The sequence below is a fragment of the Hyperoodon ampullatus genome, assembly GCF_949752795.1.
Source record: "Hyperoodon ampullatus genome assembly, chromosome: 6".
Lineage (NCBI taxonomy): Eukaryota > Metazoa > Chordata > Mammalia > Artiodactyla > Ziphiidae > Hyperoodon > Hyperoodon ampullatus.
The window spans coordinates 25,169,027-25,192,261 of NC_136919.1; the positions used below are offsets into that span (position 1 = coordinate 25,169,027).

Genomic DNA, 23,235 nt, shown 5'->3' on the forward strand with positions numbered 1-23,235 from the left:
AACAGAATCAATAAGGGATTTGTGATGCATTTAATCGCCATCAGAAGACTAGAATTTGGTCTAATTACCATGTTGAAAACCCATCGCCATTTATTCCCCAAAGGTATCAGTGGCTTAGAAGGTGCAGGGCTGGGTGCTGTGAGTAGGTACCATTGGTTGCCTTTGGGGTGAGGAACTTGGCTTGGGCTCTCAAGGACTCTGCTCTAACACATGATAATGGCCGCCCCTCAACAGGGTGGAAACCTTGCCTGTCAATTCTGTGGAGACATATATGTGCTCTGGCTGCGGATTTTCTGCCTCAAGGTCATTATGCTATAAAAGCTCTTTCTGGTTTTCCATTTTCATAAGACTTACTGTGGGAGGCGGAAGCTACTGGCATGCCTTTGCCTCCCTGCTGTGCCAGGACTGGACAGAAACTGTGGGATTCCATCCCGCTGTGTGACTGTAGAGATGTCCCTGCTCATTCTTCAAGGGCACATGGGGGAGACCTGAGGGCCTCAGAGCAAACTCATCTTTATGGATGGTGGCAAAATTGTCCTGATTTACCAGGTACAGGCTGGTTTGGGAGGAAAGATGCAGGGACACCCTTTCCTCACCTGCCCACTTCTCGTTTCTTGCAGATCCCTTTTTTCTCAGCTGCTATTTCAGGTCAGGTTTCTGCTGTGGAATTGTGACACTTTGAAGCTTTTCCCTCCAGTGTGGAATCGGTCAGATGTTCAAGAGTGGCCAAACCTGGGAGGCCCACCAGGGGTCACAATGACCCCACCACAGCTGTGCCACGGGTGCCAACCTAGGTTATGCCTCCGTTCCCAGGAGACAGGCAGAGGATGGGCAGATGTGGCAGGGATTGAGAACTCCCCTGCACATCTGTTTAAAAAACTCTGCTAGCAAGTTCAAATGTGTTTGGAAACATTCCATGGATAAAAAGAGTCTGAATCATCTAAGCAGTAGAGGAACTGTCAGGTTTAAAAACAGCTAGAAACCTGCTGGCTTGGTTAATGTAAAGCATTAAGCACTTACATGCAAAGTAACACTTATAAGAGTGGCCTCAAGGGCCGAAAGTCAGGGCAAAAGCAGACTCAAGGTGATACCGTAACACCATCTCTTGCTTCCAGAAGTAAAAGCTCAACACCTGGAAATTTTTCCTCCCACTCCCCATCCTCCTCGCCCCTCCCCCCACATAGCCTGGGCTGCATTAGGCACCGTCTGGATCCCGAACACAAGAGCTGTGAGTGCCCATGAGTTCCTGGTGGAAATAAGCTCCTCTTTGGGCACTAAGCAAGGGCGCTAGATTTGGATCAAAGGTTATGTGACTACTATAACCACTAGTTTGTGTAGAAACAACTTCAGAAAATCAACATCTCTTATTCCACCTTGTCTTCCCCCAAAATGGCACCTTCTCACTGTGCATCTTAGCCAAGTCATTATGGAAGCCAAATGGTAACAGCTTATCAGAAGTGTTAGTAACAGCAGCAGTCCTGTCTCTTGCTCCCCACCCAATCCATTCATTCATTCTTCATCCATTCATCACCATCCTTCCTTCATTCGTCCTCATTAATGATGGGCATCATCACTGATAATCACCTTCCAACTGTCAGGCCTGGTGTGGGGCACCAGTGATTCAAAGATAAGCAAGACACAGTGCCTGTCCTCAGGGAACTTACACACTAGCCATGTTTTTTTTTTTTTTTTTAAAGGCAGTAGCAAGCACATTTATTGAATGCTTACCATGAGCTGAGCACTTTAATAGAGATTTTTCTCACTTGATCTAAGAGTCTCATGGGTAGAGAAGATTACTCCCATTTTACGGGGTGAGGGAACATATTTTTAGGGGTTAAGTGGCTTTTATAGCTAGTAAGTAGCAAAGCTGGACAGATTTGAACCCAGATCTGCCTAGCCCTGAAGCCTGTGCTTTAATCACTATGCAAAGTGCCTCTAGCGATGGGGTCCAGGTGGTGTGAGAACATCAGGCCCAGGGAGGCCTGAGCAGGAAGCAGGGGGCCGAGTGCAGTTCTGCCAAATGGGGTCAGGAAAGGCTACAGAATGGAGATGATGTGGGAGCTGAGTCTTGACAGGAAGATAAGTAGTTGGCTGTTTACTAGGAAGACATGGAAGAAAGGGCATTCTGGGCGGACGGCCCAGCACAGGCGAAGGCATGGTGCAGCCTCGGCACATGTGCAGAAATGTCAGCAGTTTGGCTGGGGAGACCTGAAAGAGCAGGCAGAGAAGTGGGGAGGGGTCCCCTCCTGGAGGTCTTACAACCACCCCAGGGAGAGGCCCCTCGCTGTGAGCAATGGCGACTGGGTGGGCCTCTTCAGTGTGACATGACAGCTGAGGGCAGAATGGACTTGAGGGGGTTAGACTGGTGATGGGTGGGTAAAACCCATGGGGGGCTGGTGCAGGGGTCTGGGTGAGACTTGAACCCAGGCAGGGTGTGGACAGGAGAGCTGGGTTCTGCCCAGGTGTCCTGGCTCGGCTCTGGGTTCAGAGACTGGTTATCCACCCTCCGGGCGGTGCAGGGAAGCTCTGAGAAGCAGGAGGCAAGCCTGGAACAGCTGCTGCCTCAGTGTTATCCTGGCCTCGTGCTTCCTAACTATAACTAGCTATTGTCCTGGCTGGGTTTTTTTTTTTTTATTTATGTTTTTCCTCTCAGTTCTGTTTTGTGCCTTTTATTTATTTTCTGTTTGAAGTTTTCTTTCAATGTGTAAACCCAGAATTCTTATTCAGCAAACCCAGGTCTCCTGCATCCAGGAGCAAATAGCCCTATCTTGGGGATCAGACTCTCGTGGTTAGAATTGGCTTTGCCTCTCACAGGCTGTGTGAATTTGGAGTTTTCTGATCCCTTTTCTCATCTGTACAACAGGCATGACAGGACTTATCCACCCACTTTCAGAATTTTTCTGTGGCTCCATGAGGTAGTAAGTGACTACGGGCTTGGTGACAGCTCCCTCAGGTGGGACCGTGAAGACCACACCTCCTCTTTGAGGCCACCTGGAGCTTTGTGGAATCCCATAGATCCAAAATCTAACCAAATGGTTCATGGGAGAGCCTTCTTTGGTGGCCTTGGATTTAAGAAGGAACTCCAGGTGCAGAAAGCCAGCTGTCTGTTCTTTGCATTCCCAGTGGAATCAAAGTAACAGCATCTGGATGCTATGGGTATGGCAGCTTCCTCCACAGCCACCCCGTGATGAGGCTGTCCATCTATCCATCCATCCACCCACCCATTCACCCATCCACACACGCATCCATCCATCTACCCAGTTCCTCACTGACTCATATGCTCACCCTTTCATTCATTTATTCACCCACCCACTCATTCATTTACTCGATCAATCATTTATTATTTTTTCATCACGTATCACTGAGCCCCCAACATGTGCCAGACCCTGGCTGGTGCCAGGAATTTAAACTCAAATAGGATTCAGTCAGGGAGCTCATGGTCCAATAACCTACTAATTTCAATGCAAAGTGACAGAGGCCATAAGAAAAGCAGAGACAAAAGACTGTGGAAGCAAAGAGAAGAGAGCCGTTAACTCAGTTCGGGGGCATCAGGGAAGGCTGAACAGAGGAGGTGTCATATGAGCTGGGTCTGGATGTTGAGGAGAAGTTCTCCAGCAGAAGAGAGGGAATGGTTTTCCAGGAAGAGCAGCAAGTGGAGAGGCCTTATTACCAGCCCATCCATGTCTTTTCTGAGGAGGTGACACAGCAAAATTTAGTTGGGCCACACATAAAAAGAATTACTTCTGGCCATTCAACAGTTTAAACACAGATGCTTTGGTGAGAGCCAGCACTCCATGCAAATTCCAGTGACCCACCCCAGGGGCTGGAACCCAGCTCCCACGTGGTGATGGTATCCTGTCCTCAGTGAGAGAGTGCATGGATTGAGAGGAGAGGATGTTCCCTCTTCCCCACACAGCCAAGGACTCTGAGCTTATCCACAACCCTCAGACAATATGCAGGCCTGGGAGCACCTGAGCAGGCCCCCTCCTCTGAGAAGCCCACCTGCCTTACCTTGGAACTTAATGGTGTCGTTGATGATCTCCAGTGTGTCAGCCACAGCATTGTATTCTCCCACCTTCACCTCCCTGCTGTCTGTGGGGAGCAAGAGACAGTGGCGGGTTAGATCCAAGTCCTGTGTTTGTCTGGGTGCTCCTGTCCCAGCTCTTGCTCCCCCACAGGCTCTGCCTATATTCTTGCAGGCTTTTCCTTTCCCCAGTGCCTTTTCCAGGTAGAATCACAAAACCTCCACCTTGATCTGGGCTGCAACAAATACCCCCTCACGTCGTCTCATCAACTGGTCACCCATCCTTTGCTGTACATGTATAGATGGGAGCCTCCTCCCCCCATCACTGGACTCTCTGCCTGTTACCAAGTCTTTCCAGGGTCATTAGCTGAATGGTCTCTCTGTACCTTTCCTCTGCCATCTGGCTCTGCCCTCGAGGACTGCGTGGACCACTCTGCTCCCCCTGCCCCAGGAGAGCCCTAGAGCCTTGAAGACAAAAACACATCATCCCTCTGGCAGCAAGCCTCCCACCTTATGGAACATCATTTCTATTTCCCACCCCATCCAGGCCCTGGGGGTAGGCAGAGCAAAGACGCTACAAGAGACTGGGAAAGAGGGGCCAGGACGCCAGGACAGAGTGGGCATCCCGGAAGCCAAGGAAAGGGACAATTTCACAAGGGGGCTGGCCAGCAATGCCACATGCCACCAAGACAGGGACAAGAAGCCCTTTGAACAGAGGGTCCATTCAAGGCTTGTGAGGGAATACTGATGACAGATGAAGCTGATTCAGGGAAAGGTGGGGTTACAGCCAAAGAGCCAAAGGCAAGGAGTAGAGAGTGGGGCTCCCAGGGTAGCGCAGTCTTGGACAAGGTGGCGAGTGGGCAGGGAGGGGCCAAGGGGATTCACCTTTAGATGCCTTTTCTTGTTTAGTTCTCACAGTTGTGTGCAGTTAAGTGGTTTCAGTCCCACTTTACAGATGAGGAAACCGAGGCTCAGGCAGGTTGTGGCTTTGCCCAAAGCCCCATTGATACTAAGAGCAGAGTTCAGGTTCAAACCCAGAACTGTTCCCACAGCCGTGCTCTTCCCTGGCATGCGGCTGCCTTAATGGGATTCCTGAGAGGTGACAGTTCTGGGCTGAGTCCCACAGGCCACCTGTGCCTCCTGAGTGTAATAACTACAGAGCGGAGTGCCCACCTGCCCACCGGCGGGGTAGGCAGGTACCCAGAGCTGCAGACCCTGGTTCTCAAAATGCCCAGGGGTTATAAAGCCGACACAGCAGCAGGAATTCCAAGCACGTGGCCAGAGGAGCTGCCTGCTGGGCCTCTGGCTCTAAGTGAATGTCTCTGCAGAGACACAGGTGCGCTGCTGGTTCCTTATAAGGATTCAGGAAACGGAACAGGGAATCCTATAGGCCACACTTCTGCCTGTGTTCCTTTAACTGTGGGGTGGAAAACAGGGCTGTAAAAGTCACTTCCTTCTCCCTGCAAAGGTCTCCCTGCCATTTGGGAGGCCTCATGCTGTGCAGGCGGCTGTCACTTGCGGGGGTCACCCAGCTCCTAAATGTCACATCAGCAGACTCTGCTGGGAGCTCCAGCATCCCTGCTCTGGCCTTTTGAAGTCTCAGCCATAATCAGCTCCTACTGCTCAGAGGAGGAGGCCCTGATTTATTTATTTGGTGTGGGGAGGCAGCACATGAAATATGCAGGCTGCCTGGAATAAATCATCAGGAGCCAGGCGGTGGTGTGGCTGGCAACTCACCACGCCCCCGGCCACGCAGCCTGACCCTCTGACTCATACACCCGCTGTACCATCCATCCCACGGCACCGCTTCCTGCAATGACCATAACTGCCATAATCTCTCCCCGGGGGCAGTGCTTGGAGGCTGGGTGGGGCGGGGGGCTTCACACATTCCTGCATTCAGGGTTCCATAGCAAACCTTGAATCAGGCATAATTCACTCCATTTTACAGGTGAGGGAGGAGCTTCATGTCAGCTAAGTGAACGCTCAGAGCCAAGTGCTGGGCAGCGACCAAGCGGGTGCCTGAACTTGACTCCCCTAGTTCTAAATGCAGAGCATTTTCCCCACCCATACTGAGCAGGGCTGCTGGTCATTCAGCCCATACTTACTGAGAGCCTACTGCATGCCAGGCCCAGGGTTTCATAATAAAGAATCCCTCAAAAGCAGCAGCGTAGATGGAGGAAGCTTAGCTTATGTCCTCATCCTTGACTAAGCTGAACTTGGACATCTGGGCGAAGAAGGATGTTTATACTAAATCCCTTAGTTTAATCACTTCATTCATTCATTCATTCAATAAACACTGGGTGCCTGTTATGTTCTAGGCTCTGTGCTGAAGGCTGGAGTTACAAAGATTAAAAAATAATTCATAGGGGCTTCCCTGGTGGCGCAGTGGTTGAGGGTCCGCCTGCTGATGCAGGGGACGCGGGTTTGTGCCCCGGTCTGGGAAGATCCCACATGCCGCGGAGCGGCTGGGCCCGTGAGCCATGGCCACTGAGCCTGCGTGTCCGGAGCCTGTGCTCTGCAATGGGAGAGGCCACAACAGTGAGAGGCCTGCGTACCGCAAAAAAAAAAACAAAAAAAAAAAATCATAATCTCTGACCTTGTAGTTTAGTGACTGCAGCATCACCCAGCCCTACCGGGTGGGTAAAATTATTCCCATATGCCAGTAATATTTCCCTTCTAGCCTGTGACCTGTGAGTGGATGGCTGTAACGGTAAAATTTCAACTTTCAGAGTGCCTATGAGGACTAAAGAGACTATAGGCAGTTTCTGGCTTGGGGCCTCACAGGAAGTGTTCAATAAATTGTAGTTATTTGAGTCACGACAAAAGTAACTGTGAGCTATTTGTGAGGTCCCCAAACACTCCCTGTGTTTTCTTACTACCACTGTTCCCCACAATGGTCCCTCTGCTTGGAAGGTAGCTTTCCCCTTCCTCTACCAAACCAACATGTCCAAACCCTATCCACCTCTTCCAGGAAGGCTTCCCTGAGTACTGTTCCTCCCCAGTTGCTGTGGGCTCAAGGCATGGGTGACATGTGAGAAGCTGTGTTGCAGCCATGCCCTAGGTGTGCCCAAGCCTTATGATGCCTGCCAGCCGGTCAGTTCCTGAGTAGAACCTGAAGTCTCGTTTCTGAGGTCCCAGGCAGCATAGGGTCGCATCCCCTGCACTTTGCCCAGGGCCCCTCCTGGCTCTGCAGGGGAAGGATGGTGTCCCCTGTGTTCTTCCTTTCACCCACGGCCCAGCCAGCTGGTGACCATGACAGGTGGGCACTTCCAACTTTTAACTCTTGGGATCCTCGGTAACTCTGTTGTGCAAAGAACATCGACCACTTATTTGGATACAGACGTGAAGACTGCGGAACAGGGGATTTGCGGACAGACTAGAAAGAGGATTCATGGGGGCAGCAGAGAATAGAGCAGAGGGAGAGGGGCTGTGGCGTTGAGTCTGTCACTGGCCACCCTCCCTGCCCTGCTAGCCCTGCTGTAGGTTGCCACTGACTTATCGTGCGACCCTGGACAGATGATTCCCTTCCTCTGCGCCTCAGTTTCTCCATCTACAAAGCACACCACAGGGGTTCGAATAGTTCTCAGTCCTGGCCAGGCACTAGAGTCACCTGGGGAATTTCTAGAAAATTCAGATGCCTGGGTCCCAACATGGATCCATTATATTAAAACCTCTGGGGGATTGAGGAGTGAACCCTGGGTGGTCATATTTTTTAAAGTTCCCTAAGTTGACTAACGCATAACTAGAGTTGAAAACCACTGGATTAGACCAAGGACCCTGCAACGCTGACACTTTCTGTTCTCGGAGGCTCAAAATACTATAAAACAAAGAGCCCCTTTTCCTGCAGAATAATACTGGTTCCTTGCTGTGGTGCAAAAAAAAGGATTCTCTTAAAAAAGTGCATTCTTTCTTTTTCTTTATTTCCAACTTTGGATTTGGATGATACATAAAGAAAATAAGTCCTATTGGTGAAAATTAGGCTGCCAAAAAAGTCCAGTCTGAAAATACTCCCTGGCTGTGGGCCTGAGAGCATCCTTGAGACGGGGCTGGGGAACTGCTTCAATCACAGAGCGGTGCTGCCTCCCTCCTGTATCACAACCCCTGGGTGGGAGAGCTGGGTGTAGGGTCACCAACCTCCTGCTGCAGCTGGTCCCCATGCCCTGCTTCCTGGGTTCTACTTCCCTCACCCCCAAATGCTCATTCTTCCTCAACTGACTCTAGGTCTGCATTGAGGGAAGTACGCGTGTCTTTTACAGTTTAATTGTTGTTGCAAACATACAGAAATGTAAAACTCTGAGGTGCAAAACAAAAGACAACCTTGGCTCAATGAACATCAAAGATTCTATAAAATTACTCCATTCTAGGACTCCCTAACAAAATCCCAGACTCAGGGAAAGGAAAGAGCTCTGGCTGGAGGACAGGGCCCCTGGAACGGGTCTTGGTTTTGCCGTCTCCTCCATAAGGAGCCCCAGGGAAGTGCCATCCTCTGCCTGGGTCTTGATAAAACAAGTGGGCTAGACGGGGAAATCTCTGTGCCCTCCAGCTCTCGTTCCATGATTCTGCAACTGCTTTGAAGGGTCTTCCTTACTCCAAGCTAAAGTCTGCTCTCCGAGACTTGCCCTCACAGTCCTAGCTCCGCCTGGGGGCCACACATCACAGCAACGCCTGACCCTGGCCGTGCTTCAGAGATGGGAACACTGCGATTTTGATTTCGGGCCTTGATTCTGCTTTTCTCCAGGCTGGCCAGCCGTTCTCCAGGAAGTGATGTTTCACCCCCCTCCCCCACCCTGCCCCTGTGGACAGGCCCTAGATGGTCACTCTCCTCCCACTGGGTGGAAGCAGGTCTAAGCAGCACCTCTCAGCATCACCAAGCAGAGAGCGACTGTGCTCCCTTGGCCTGGATTCTCCCTCACATTCGTCTCTATCCACGAACAGTACGCCACTGTCGCATTTTCAGTAAGTTGACTTCACTGACCTTTGTTTTGAGATTTTTAACAGACTAGGTGGACACTGGCCAAATGCCCCAGGAGTATAATAATCCTGCCAAGGGTAGATCTGTCCAGTGACTTATAGGCAAACTGGCTCAGGGCAAAAGCTGAATACCCAAGGGGACACAGAACACATACAGACACAACAGGCTATTTGCACCTAGAACACCTTTTCTCTCTTCCTCTTGGGTAACTCTCACTGGTTCTTTAGAATTCATCTTGGATGCCACCTCTCCCAGGTAGCCTTCCTGGAATCTGCCAGGCGGGGCCGAGCACCTCTCCTCTGAATGACGTATCACACTCAGCTGGGGTCCTGTGTCTGCTCCCCACTGAACCAGGGGGCCCCCGGAGGGGAGGGGCTGTGTCTTACCCATCTCAGTACCCCCTGTGCCCAGCTAGGACCTGGCGGGCAGGTACCAGGAAATGACCGTTGTGAAACTTCAAAAGCCCAAACCATAGGATCAAAAAAAGAAAGAAAAAAAAATAGCACATCAAAATTAAGAACTTCCGCTCACCAGGGACTTTAAGTTTAGAGACAAGTAACCGAATGGGAGAAGATGTTTGCAAAGTCTAAAGCCAACAAGGGACTGAAACCTAGATTACGTAAGGAACTCTTACAAATCACCAAGAAAAAGACAATACCCTCAAAATAAAAGTGGTCAAAGGATCAGAACTGACAATTAACAAATGGCGGACAAGCACAGGAAGGAATGTCCAAACTCATTAGTAACCAGAGAAATGACATTCAAAACCACAGTATAATATGACTTTATATCTTTAGATTGGCAAAAAATGAGAGAGCTGGGAAACACCAACTGTGGGTGGGAGGTAGGGACACAGGACTCCTCATGCTGGTGGGAGTGGAGATGGGTACGGCCATTCCCAAGAGCCATCTGGCAAATTTTAGGCATGTTGGGTGTTGACACACCTTCCGACCCAACAATTCAGCTCACGGGGATTTGTCCTAAAGAAATACCCAGCTGGGTTCATAAGGGGACATGTACAAGGACAATCATTATGTTTGGAGACAGGGAGTTGAAGGTGACCTGAGTGGCTGTCACTGGGAGAGTGGAGGCGTACATCCCCTGGAATGAGCAGTGAGAGCCACAGCCTAGATGTAGACACAGCAACATGGAGGCATCGTAAAAACAAAGTGCTGGCATGCAGGTGCCAGGAAATGACCGTTGTGAAGCTTCTAAAGTCCAAACTTTTGCTTGAAAAAAAAGCTGAACAAGTATGTAATCCCCTTATGTCAATGCAAATTCAAAATATGCACACAAAACAGCAATACACATTTTGCAAGGACGCATACAAACACAATATCTGCATTAAACACTTAGAATGTTTGCCTCTCTTGGGGAGAGGCAGGGGTGGCATATGAGAATATGAGGGAAATAAAGGTACAAACAAACAAGAGGGGCTTTCATGGACCAGTGATAACAGTGTTCCATGAAATGAGGAGTGTGAAGTGTGTCCTGAGGAAGTAAGATGGCACTTTGCTCAAGAAATTCTGGAGGGGGTAGATCTGGTATCATTGTGAAGAGTGCCCAGGAGAGGAGCAGGAAGCCAACAGCTGTCACAGCTCTTCTCTGTGCTAGTCACTGAGCCAGGCTCATTCATAGCCTCATGTCACTGGAGTCTCACCATCACTCTCAAGCAAGGAAAACAATCACCTTTTATTTCACTATTTATTTACTTTATTTTTAATTTTTTGGCCACATTGCGCGGCATGTGGGATCTTAGTACCCCGACCAGGAATCAAACCCGCACCCCCTGTGTTGGAAGTGCAGAGTCTTAACCACTGGACCGCCAGGGAAGTCCCATTTCACTATTTTAAAATAAGTGCTGAGGGACTTCCCTGGCGGTCCAGTGGTTAGGACTCCGCACTTCCAATGCAGGGGGTAGGAGTTCCATCCCTGGTTGGGGAACTAAGATCCCACATGCTGGGTGGCGCGGCCAAAATAAATAAATAAATAAATAAAATAAGCTAATGTAAAGTGTCTTTAAACTTACTTTCAAAAAAAATAAAAATAAAAATAAAATTAAAAAGTGCTGAAATGATGTCTCAGAGAGATTAAGCCACAGTGCCTGGCTAGCAATGATTAGGTATGGCTTCTTCGAAGCTCACATACTTTCCACATGAGAGGAGGTGAGTTCCCTATCACTGGAGGCATTCAAGTAGAGGCAATGCTGTAAAGGAAAGTCAGGGTTGCCTTCAACATGGAGAATCTATGGCTCACTGAAAGACAAGGTCTGCTAAATAATTCTGTCTTCCAAGCCATCTTCCTTGAGCTCCCTGAAAGGTAAGCCCTGGATCATGGGGGCTGGGGGGTATCAAGGTCAGGGTCAGACTTCCAGCCTGAAAGAGCCCATAATCACGTGTGCCCTTCCATTCCTGCTGACCCCCAACACTTCTGGTGTAACTTGCAGTTTAGTGGACTATGTCTCCACTCTTAACATCAAGTCGAGGGGCAGTCCAAAAAACTTGCCTTTTCAGACCCGTGGCTTAGTGAAGAGAGCTATAAAATATGCCTTAACAGAAGGAAAAGAATATTAAAAATCAGCCTTAAGAGTCTCAAACTAGAGTCAAACTAGCTCCAAAAATTTTCTAGTAGGTTCTGGGAAATTATCTTCCTGCTTTTACAGGCACTGGCACTTGGCCAGAGAGATTATGAAGCCCCTACAGGGAGTGGCGGGGGCAGAGGCTTATTCAACTTGGCTTCCCCAGAGGACTTGGTAAGGCGCCTGGCAGATGCTCAGGGAATGCACACTGCATAGAACCATATCTGTTACCCTGAAGACCAAACGGTAATTAACGTGTGCAAATGGGGAGGACAAACCTACACTTCACTAGGTACCTTCTGAATGACAATTACGTTGTTAGAGTGGTGGAAGACCCCATCCCTTCAAATCAGGTGGCGAAGTATAAAATTCCAAAGTCTGAGTCCTTTATGCTGCACAGAAGCAGTCCAAATTCAAGCAGATTATCATTCACCAAGATTCTTACAAACAGGCCTAATGAAGGCAGTGACGGTGAGTTAGCGCGGCAGATGCTGAGATTTCACCAAGAACAGCATAAACAAGGCTCTAATCACGGCTTCACTCAACTTCCTTTCCTGCTGCAAATTCTGAGCCATGTTTAGACTTCGTTAGTAACATGGATTCTTTTTTCTCTCAAGGGGGAAAAAAAAAGCCAATTCCCTAGTATTCATCCTCATCTACACGTGGTTTGGTGCAAGTCAGTGATGGCATGGGGGAGGGGTGCTGAACTTGGAGTTGAAAGGGGGTTAGGTCCACTGCACCCAAGGTGTGTGTCCGAGGGGATGCTAATACCTACCTTACCTACTGCCACAGGTGGGTCCCTCAGAATGGTGCCTGAGCCAAGAGTAAGAATGCATGTAATTTATTTGGGAGGTGATCCTTGAACACATTGATAGGGGTGTGGGAGGTGAGACAAAGAAGGCAAGGGAGCCAGGGCAAGGTGCATTAATGAGCAGGTTTCTGAGAGGCCAAGTGAGGCTCAATCTCATGGGGACCTCTGGAGACAGAGCAGAACATACCTTGGCGTTCTTGGGAGTTTCCACCCAAGTGGGAAGGACGCTGGGGGATTGATCCTCCACTTCTCATCCATCCCTGGCTCAGGGCTGCCCTGGAAGCATTAACTCCCTGAATATCTGTCCTGTTCCTTGCACAGGGTGAGAGGTGTAGGTGCTCTTAATAAGATGCTTGTTTGGAACCACGGATGCTCAGGGACTACAGGTGGGACGCGGATGGCATCTGCCACACCTACTCCCTAGGATTGGGGGCTCTGGGAAGCCTTGAACACAGAGTAAATGGAGGGAAGCTGGGAGTGAGGAAGGTCATGTTTAGGGCTCCGAAACTCTCTCTGGATACAAAATGCCTCAGCCTCAAGAGGGACCATGGGGCTAGCCCTGACACATTATTTTAGAGTAGTTCTGTCTATCCAGCATTCCTAAGTTTGCACAAAAGGTCATTTCTCCAGCCTGGAACAACAATGGCCACCATTGTGAAGTAGCTTCAGTTCACATTTCTGTTGTCAAGACTAAGTCCTGTTTGTCAGACATTCTGCCTTGACTCAAGCCACTGGAAACCAGGAGTAAATGAGCATGCTCTCTAATTTCCATGAGCCGGATCACTCACCAATTCAGTAAACATTTACCAAGAGCCAGCCAGGAACCAGGCAGCATGTTAGTAATGTGACTAGCTTCCTAGCACCCAGAGTTTATAGAGCAAAATGTCATTTGGCCCAGCCCCAGGGGACAGGCAGGGTTGGCATTAGTGTCATCCCATTTTCCAGAGGAGGAAATTGAGGCTTAGGGAGATAAGGTGGCTTGCCCAGGGTCACACTGCTGGTAAACTTCAGAGCAAGGGCTTGAATCCAGATCTTTTGCCTCCAAATTAATTTAATAAACTTGTACCAGGGGTCTACTGAGTGCCAGGCTCTTGTGATACCAATCCTACAACTCTGGAATCAAAAAGTAGAACAAGGGGCTTCCCTGGTGGTGCAGTGGTTAAGAATCCGCCTGCCAATGCAGGGGACACGGGTTTGAGCCCTGGTACGGAAAGATCCCCATGCCGCGGAGCAACTAAACCCGTGCGCCACAACTACTGAGCCTGCGCTCTAGAGCCCGCGACCCACGACTACTGAGCCCGCATGTCTAGAGCCTGTGCTCTGCAGCAAGAGAAGCCACAACAGTGAGAAGCCCACGCACTGCAACGAAGAGTAGCCCCCGCTCGCCGCAACTAGAGAAAGCCCGTGCGCAGCAACGAAGACCCAAAGCAGCCAAAAAAAAAAAAAAAAAGTAGAACAGGACCATGGATTCCTGGCTCCCCTTTTAGTCTTCTTCTCCAAAGTGCCTCCCATTTCCAACTAATTTGTGTTTTAGTTTTACAAAGAAGGTAACAGAGCCTCCTACAAAATGCTTCCTCTACTACAGATAAAAGGGTTTAGAAGGCACCAGGAACTTTACAAACAAGAAGCCAAAAAAGCATCTTTCATGGTCTTCAGAGGGATGGTGGGATGGGCCAACTTCCAAGATGCTGCCAGCGAGCACTGAGACAGCCTGGGTGTAAGTTCAGGAGAGACCCTCCAAAGGGAGCCCCACTGTTGGGGCTGGCTGTCTGTGAGTCAGCCCTGCTGTTCCACCGTCCCCTCTTAGAGAGGGCAGAGGGGGAGGGGGAGAGAGAGGGCTTGAAGGGCACAGCAGAAAACAGCATGGTGACCCCCTTTAGAAGCCTTTTTTGAAGTCAGTTGCATGAGGCAATTTAGGATCTAGTAACCCCAAGGTGGGGGGCAGGCCCATCCTCTGGGTAAATTCCGGGAAGGTCCCAGAAGACAGAAGACCAGCCTCCCTTGGAGGTGAACCATGAGCCCAGAGAAGGAAATGAATGAACTTGCTGTCCCACAGCAAGTCCCTTTCCGTCCCACAGCAAGTCCCTTTCCGTGTCTGAGCCTCAGTTTCCCCTCTGAAATAAGATGACAACCTGGAGCCCTTCCAGCCTGGACAGCCACTCAATAAATCAATGCCCCTCCATTCTGGCAGGAAGGTACCTCCTGAGACCCTCTAAATTTGGAAAACTAACTGTTGTGCTGATAAGAATATGCCCTCAGCACAGCAGCCCTCTGCCAACAGGATCAACGTCTGTTTTAAAAACATGTAAACAGGAGTATATGCAAGGCCCAGCTCTGACAGCCAATAAACGCTGGACACAGAAGTGGCAAAGGGAGGACACTCAGGCACAGGTGTACATGTGAACACACAAAGGCTGGCACTTGGGGAAAGTCGAGGTCTAGTCACTTCTCTGTCACCAGCCAGCTGGGTGTCCCTGGGAGGAACACCTCCCTTCCCTGGGCCTCAGTTTCTCCACTTATACCATGAAGCAGTGGGATGAGATCATCTCTAAGGCCCTGCCCCATGTGACACCCTACATGTCATTAAGTTTTGGGAGCAGCTATAAGAGCAGGCAGACAAAAAGGCACCCGGGGGTTTCAACACACCAAGAAAACGTGGATTTGCCCCAGAAAAGTATCATAATTTTTGACTAAATGCTAATCATAATTGCTACTACTTGCTGAGCAAGAAATATACGCACGCTTCTCTGTGTTATCTCATCTAGTTCTTCCCACACCCCGAGAAGGTAGGTAGGATCATATCCCTATTTTACAGATGAGGACATTGAGGCTCAGAGAGGTGAGTCACTTGCCTAATGTTCTACAGTGACTTGAGCTCAGGTGGTTTCAAACCCACCTCTGAACTACTGTTTGCTACACTGCTTTCCTTATAAATGCCTAAAACCAGTCACTGGAGTTGGTGTCTAATCCTAACACTCAGAAAAAAAAAAGGCAATAAAATTGGCACGCATTTGTAGCTGTGATTGGCCAATCAATAATTTACAAAATATTCTCCCAGAATGATATAATTTGAGAACTGGAAATGTGACAAGAGAATTTAGTTGCAATCACTCAAAAAAAAGTATCTTTGCCAAGATGCTTACTTTGTTCAGCCAATGAAGAAGTAAGACTTAACAAATGGGAAAATAATTACGTTTGCCTAAAATTACATCTTTTGTGCACACCAGAGAGCTGACATGCATTTCAATTACCTGCCACAGGAAGACAAATGGGTAAATCTACAAGACTGCATTATGGAGCCACAGTACCGGAGAACACCTCTCCTGACTGATCTGCATCTGGCTGGGATTTGTCTGAATGAATCTGAATAAGTCGATTTCATTTCTTGCCTTCCCCTGGATGGCTCTGGGATCTGCTCAAAGTGAGTGGACACAGAAGGCTCTGCTCTTATTTCTGGATTTTCTAGAAACATCCAGATACTGAAAAACACTGCATTAATGAAAGGTCTGTCTCATGGTTCTGGCTAACAACCCTGCTAATGACCATACCGGGCCAAACCGAAGTTCCTCCAGGCAGAAGACCCAGCCCTGCTCCTCACAGACACCCTGTGGGCTCTGACAAGCCACTGTCCCTCTCTGGGCCTCCGTTTCCTCCTCATCACATGAGGAATGTGGTCTGAATGGCTGCTGAGGTCCCTTCCAAATCTGACAGAAGAAAAGTCTGACAGATGATCTGGTTTCTTAAAAAACCAAATGGTCTGTAAATAGTGTGTGTGGGACAATTATAAATTAAAAGGGACTAAAGAGACACATCAACCAGATGCAATGAGTGGACCTTGTGTGGGCTCCCCAACAAACCAACTATAGAGTCATTTTTGAGATAATTAGATGATCAACATAGACTCAGAATAAAGCATATTAAAACTTCTTAAATGTTTAAGGTGCAATAATAGTATGTCGTTACGTTTTTAAAAAAGTCCTTATCGGGCTTCCCTGGTGGCGCAGTGGTTGGGAGTCCGCCTGCCAATGCAGGGGACACGGGTTCATGCCCCGGTCCGGGAAGATCCCACATGCCGTGGAGTGGCTAGGCCTGTGAGCCATGGCCGCTGAGCCTGCGCGTCCGGAGCCTGTGCTCCGCAACGGGAGAGGCCAGAGCAGTGAGAGGCCCGCGTACAGCAAAAAAAAAAAAAAAAGTCCTTATCTAGTAGAAATGCATACTGCAGTATTTATAGATTGAAATGAGATAATGTCTGGGAGCTGCTTTAAAACATTACAGCAAAAAAAGGGGGTAGGGGATGGAGTGAGTCAAGATAAAGCAAGATTGGCAAAATGGTGAAAACAGTTGAAGCCGGGTAATGGGTACATGGGGTTCATTATGCAATTCTCTTGACTTTAGAGTCTATTTGAAAATTTCTATAATCAAAAACTAAAACAATGCAAGATTCCTCAGAATACTGGCATTGACTTAACTGCCACGCCCCATACTTTCAATAAGCCTGAGTCATGTGGAAAGACTGAACAGGCCTGAGAAATAATGCAGGTGAGAAAAAATATTCTAAATAAGTTGAAGCTAATGTTTTCATAGAGAAGTGTTTTCTATTGACTCTTTCTGTTATCTGGAACATCGTACTTTCATTTCTTTTGATGTATTTTATTGCATAAACAGAACATCCTTGAATACAGAATTCCTCAATTAGAAAGAATAAGCATCAAAAAGCCTACCTTGAAATTGAGTAAATTTAATGGTCCCCATTCTCTCCCCGTTCCGGAACACAACTTGACCCTAAACAGAAAACAAAACAAAGAAGAACAAAGAAGAAATGCCATATTAGCCCAAACACTACTGATCTCAACTGAAATTCATTAATTGTACAATGTGATTATTATTATTGGAGAAAGAATAGACTCCCGCTGGACCACGGATGCAAAATTAAATGAATTGTTTTTAAACTGGTTGTGACTTTATCTGGATAATTTGAGGAGCATAAAATCAATAATGGAACCAACATTAAAGCCCAGATATGCATCATCATTATCATCATGACTATTTATTAAACACCCATGTGCCCTGTGTTATCCCAGGACAAGGTCTTCCAGGGCGTTAGAGAGATGGAGGAAGAGATGAAGAAGCCCTTGGAGCCTGGCCCTGCCTCTGCTCCCATGCCCCACCCATAAAAATGTGGGGCTTTGCCTAGGTTGTTTGGCTGCAGGACCAGAAGGGGGCTAGAGGTCCGTTAGTATTCCTTATTAAGGACAGAGAATGTTTTTTTGTAAGTTCTTCCTGAGGGGTGACGTCAGTCCCAAATATAACTGGGCTACGGGGCAGCACAAAATTAAGCTTCTTGAGCCAGTGAGACCTGACTAGTGTCACAGGCAGCTGAGTACCCCTCATTAGGGACCCCGGGGGCTAAAGACAGCATCATCTGCTGCATCTGCCTTGCTGGCTGATACCCAGCTTCCATATGCTGGGCTAAATAAACCAGGAACATAAAGAGGGGATGTGGTCTCTCCTTGCCTATTTACGGTCCACCTAAAATTCTGCAACCATGTAAGGAAATTGATGCAGGTTATATAAATGAATCTTTATGACAAGCTTGAGTGGAAAGGAGGATGATTCTGATTTTACAGGTGAAGAAACTGAGATTGAGGGAGGTTATGCCAAGGTCATTGTAAGTGAGGCTGCTGGATTCAAATCCGAGTTTGATTTTAATGCCCATGCAACTTCACTACAGCATGTTGTTTCTGATCCAGAAATAAATTTCTTCCTTTCTTTCCATTAATGTGAAACTAGGAAAATAAATTGTCTTAAAGGTACACTGCTTTATGAGCGCAGTTACGCTCTTGCATCATCAGGTAATAGCAAAGACAATACCACAGATTCCATTCAATTCTCAAGAGAAAGTGCCAGAAAGTACATATCTTCCCTTGATGGAAAGCCAAAGTCTGAGGCCCTGAGGCTTTTGGAACAAAGAGAATCACTCAACCTGTTCTCGGAATGAGAAACACCTTCTAAGGCCACTTGACACCTTTTTGAGATCCTGAAGACAGCTGCTAGTAGTATCAGTTTGAAACTAACGCCCACCGAATTCTATATTCAGTTGACGGTAAGCAATTCCCTGGAGTGTGAAAACACTTCAATGTAAGGTGAGACAGGAGCTGTGATTTTATTTCTAGGGATGATTAAAAAACACAGAACATCTTCCAAAGGATCGCTTTTATGTGAATGGACCACTTTGCATGGGCGAAAAAGATGCAGATATTGTCCACAGGACATTTCTTTGTTTGACAAAAGTGGAGATCTAACTAATTCACCCATCTCCTGCCAAGCTTTGAAGAACTCCAAAGACTTCTAGACATAAAATGTGGACAAATTCTGCAGAATCTTTATTAGTTAAATTAAAAAAAGATATTGAATGGTATTCAAAGAGTGGATGGAATAATACTGGAGTGGAATACAGGGCGGGGGTGAGAAAGAACCTCCCTTTACTTTTTGGGTTTTTTTTCCTTTCTCCTTTACTTTTTAGATAAAACTCATTAGTTCATCTTTGAAGTAAGACCTGTCATATTTTACTTTTCTCACAGTAGCTATTTTTACTCACAGTAGCTCCTCCTAACTCCTTAATTTTTCAGGTACTGCAGTGGGAGGAGGCCAGTGTCTGAGTATCACAAAGCTGGGTTCAGGGCCCCCTTGGGCAAGTTCCTGAACACCTGAGTTAGGGACCTAGCACAGCTCCTGGTCTTCAACGGGCACTCAGTAAATGGCACCAGTAATTTTTATTTAAACACATTTAATAGCAGAGAGCTGAAATAAAAAAGATTCCAAGCTTCCAGGAAGCTTTCCAACCTTTGAGAAGAGATTTTCAACATCACATGATTTCAGCTGGCAAAGGGGTAAACTGTTGGGCCCTAATCCAAGGTGGCTTCACCGCTCAGAAACATCAGCCCCCAAGTGACTGAGTTCCCAAACCACACGGGCCGCCGTGTGTTCAGCCAAAGGGAGAAAGATGAGAGGCCTGTGACTGTGGTAACTGAGGGTAACACGGACAAGCAGATGGGTAACTGGCTATATCGAGGCTCTGCACCAGAGAAGAGCGGAGAAGCTCTGTGGAGCCCCCTTCTGAGGAAGATTTGACACATGATTCTTTCCTGAGGTTGTGACCATGGCATCTCTTGGGTTGGATAGATGATGCCAAGTCTGCAACCTTGAGCACGGCTGACTGGATGGGGACTACCACCCCAGCCAGGCCAACGTCAATAGGACTGGACACCAGCAAGGAAGGTCATAAGCCAATCAGGTGATTTTCATGAAATTCTGACTGATGGATGGCCTCCATGTTAGCAGATGGACAACTCACGACATTCCATAAATATTTACCTGCCCCGGGCCGGTCCTCTTTTAGGTGCTGATTCCTGCTCTCAGAAAGCTTTGTATTTGATTAGGAGAGACAGGCAAAACATGTTCACCAAAAAATGAACGAGACGATTTCAGTTAGTGAAGAGTGCTGTGAAGAAAATCAAAAGGGAGTGCCTAGACAAGCGGAGTGAATTTACTGTGTGGTCAGGAAAGACCTCACTGCAGAGGTGACATAAGAGCTGAGCCCTGTACAGCAAGAAGCAGCTACTCCAGGCAAAGGGAAAGGCCAGGACAAAAGCCCTCAGGTGGGAAAGAACAGAAAGGGCCAGCAGGAGGAGTGTAGTGAGGGAGCGGGCAGGTAGGTGGGGCCTGGGGGCCCTGACAGGGCTCTGGAGGGGATGCTAAGTGCAGTGCAGAGCCATGCGGGTGGAGAGCTAAACAAAGCAGCAATATGATCTGATTTAAGATTTGAGAAGATTGCTCTGGCTGTCCGAAAATGGGAATAGAGACCCGGGAGGCTTAGGCAGCTGGTAATCCAGGTGTGAGGTGACAGAGGCTTAGGCTAGGGTGGTGGTCACATCCTCTCTCTAGCCAGCTCAGAGTTCATCACCAAGGTGGCTGAGCACTGTGGCCTGAGCAGCAGACGCTTCCCTTCCACTACTACCATCCTGGGGGTGTGGGCACCATGGTAGGTGACCAGATGCCCCCTTGAGGATGGAGACACTTACTTCCCCAGCATCTTGGCTGCTGCTGGGTTGCCCAAAGGGTGCCAGTTAAGGTTATGTCCCTCCTTGGGGGCGGCCTCCATCCAGTGGTCAGTGTGAAGGGACACAGTAGTTTAAGCCCCCTTGCCTCAACTCAGGACAGCTGTGAAGGACCGTGGGCTCCAGAGGTCCCCATGGGGGGTGGGGGTGGCTGAGGCCGTGACTGCAGCTGTGCCCAATTCAACTCATCCCTCTGCCTGACGCTGCTTCGCTTCCTCCCTTCGTGTTTTGTTCCTGAGAGCCTCCCTGATAAACTTCCTGTATGTGAATCTTTGTCTCAGAGTCTGTTTCGTGGGTAAACCGGCCTAAGACACCTGCCATCAAAGGTCATTGGAAATATCTCTTTTTCACAACCAGAAGGAGCCTGAGGGATAAGGCGGTGGGAACAGAGGCAGTGGATTCCCAGTGAGGCCCACACGGCAATTAGACTCTTTGGTTTCGCTGTGGCCTGGCATCTCAGCCAGGGGAGCTGGGCTGACTTCGGTTCCTAAAACCCCAGCTTGAGCAGGGATTACTTTTTGCTTTTCTCCCACACACATATTCTTTATGTACATATAAATGCTGTGACTCTCCTTAAGCTTTTTTTTTTTTTTCTTCTCCTTAAGCTTTTGCCGTGTGCAATCCAGGGCTGTAACCGAGGATGATTACATCCACTTGAGACCAATCCATGGGATGCATTACACTCCAAAGCAGTGGAGTTTGATAACTCTGGCTGGGGTGGTGGCTGATATCTGTCTTTTGCTCACAGTCCACACTCACTCTTCTGTGTCCTCCTCTGTGTTGCAGGGGCCCACAGCCTGGAAACCATACTTCCCAGAATCCCCTGCCAGCTGGTTTCCATTTAGGTTCTGCTAATGAGAAGCATTCATGGGGGATTAGAAAGTGTGCAGAAGGGAAAAGCTATTTTTTTTTTTTTCCTGCTTTGGTTGCAGCAGCAGGAGCCGAGTGACTGCAGGTGTCCATGGGCCCCAGTAGCCCTGCACTGTCAGTATGTGCAGTGGGGCTCGGGATAACTGCTCAGTAGCCAGTGCTGGGGTCCCTACAGTGGCAGAAACAGCAGTGGCAGGAGCCTCAGAAGCCAGCGTGCTTGCGTCTCCATTACTTTATTTGCATTCCAAATCTGCTCTGTGGTCACTTATGAACTCCTCGGAAGTTAGAATCCATTACCAATCAGCATGGAGTCAAGAAAACAGAAAGCACTTCAGGCATGTCAGAGGCAATGGCAATACCATTCCTCTTATTGCTCCTGCAGCCCAAGGGGCTTGGCCATTTTCTGTAAACACTTCTCTCTGGTGACAGCACCTACCTGATTTGCTCCTCCGTCCCTTCCAACAAACTTGTAGCCGGTTCCCTGTATTAAATCTCCCTCTGAAATGAGCAGATTTGGAATGCAAATAAAATAATGGAGGTAAAACCCCAAGTGGATAATTTATAGGATTTTTCTTTTTCCTGAAAGAGATGTTGCTGATGTCAAGGAGAGCAATCTGTTTCATAAAAGCTGATCCAAACTAACAGTTCAGGTTGAACTGGGAGCGATAAATTTGAATTTTCTTTTTTAGAAGAATCTTCAGAACACATAGAACAACATATGGAAAAAAACTTGTTTCTGCATTCGCCAGACAAGGGTACATTTGCCATCAGTGTGACCTTGGACAGTCATTGAGTGTTTCTGAGCATCAATTCTCCTACTTGAAAAATAGGAAGAAAAACACGTACTTCTCAGGATTGTTTGTGAGAATTAAAGAAGACAATTATGGGGGCTTCCCTGGTGGCGCAGTGGTTGAGAGTCTGCCTGCCGATGCAGGGGACACGGGTTCGCACCCCAGTCCAGGAAGATCCCACATGTCGCGGAGTGGCTAGGCCCGTGAGCCATGGCTGCTGAGCCTGTGCGTCCGGAGCCTGTGCTCCACAACGGGAGAGGCCACAGCAGTGAGAGGCCCGCGTACCGCACAAAAAAAAAAAAAAAAAGACAATTATGAAAAAGGCATAACCTAGGGTTGGCGCACACAAAGGTTAACTCTTATAATGCTCCAGGTAATCCGAGTTTGCAAAATTCCACCTGATGTCCTCAGAAAAATCAGTGGAGAGTAAAATGTACACTAAGTATTCCAGCAGTCAGTAGGATTCAGTGGCCTCCTCTTAGAAAAATTAATTGTTTTCATTGTTTATCTTTAATGTTTCACGACTAAGCATGAGTGAAATTTATTCCAACAACAGTTCATGAATTGTACAGGTCAAGCCCTACACTGGAAAATTTTTTTGTCTCTTTCAAAGCGAAGGGACTCCCTGCCCTGGAAAATGATCTGATGTCGGGCTGGAGCTGGAGGCTACACAGAGGGAAGACTCGCTAGGCTCAGTCTAATCTTGTGGAGCCCTGGGCCCACTGAGGGACACAGTCTCTGCCGATCACGGTGCATTTAGGGAAGGCATTCCGTCCTTACTATGACTCTAACTGTACTCTTGTCTCTGGGCAGTCATATTTGTCTTTGGGAGATGTGAGCAAGTATGCTCAGTTGAGTGTTTGAGTTATGCTGTGGGGAAACAAGATCTGTCCTGACATGTCACACAGGCAGTGAATCTCTAAGGAGATGGAAGCTGAAGGGTGACAGAGGACCCTGGCTGGCCCATCACTATCTGTATGGATGATCCAACCCCACCTCAGACTGTTCTGCTGCCAGCCCTTCTCCCAGGACAACGTTGGTCTCAAATGAATCATGAGGATTTTGAGAAAAT

At 48.2% G+C, this 23,235-nt stretch overlaps 1 protein-coding gene across 1 annotated transcript in view; it reads right to left on the bottom strand.

Moving 5' to 3' along the window:
• The window catches only part of GABBR2 (gamma-aminobutyric acid type B receptor subunit 2), a gene marked incomplete at both ends in the record, with an annotated part of 366,518 nt that overhangs the window by 80,763 nt on the left and 262,520 nt on the right, over positions 1-23,235 (bottom strand). The window contains 2 exons of the mRNA XM_079706435.1: positions 4,012-4,092; positions 17,107-17,167. Coding sequence (XP_079562561.1) covers positions 4,012-4,092; positions 17,107-17,167 — 142 coding nt within the window. The remainder of the gene's footprint in view (positions 1-4,011; positions 4,093-17,106; positions 17,168-23,235) is intronic.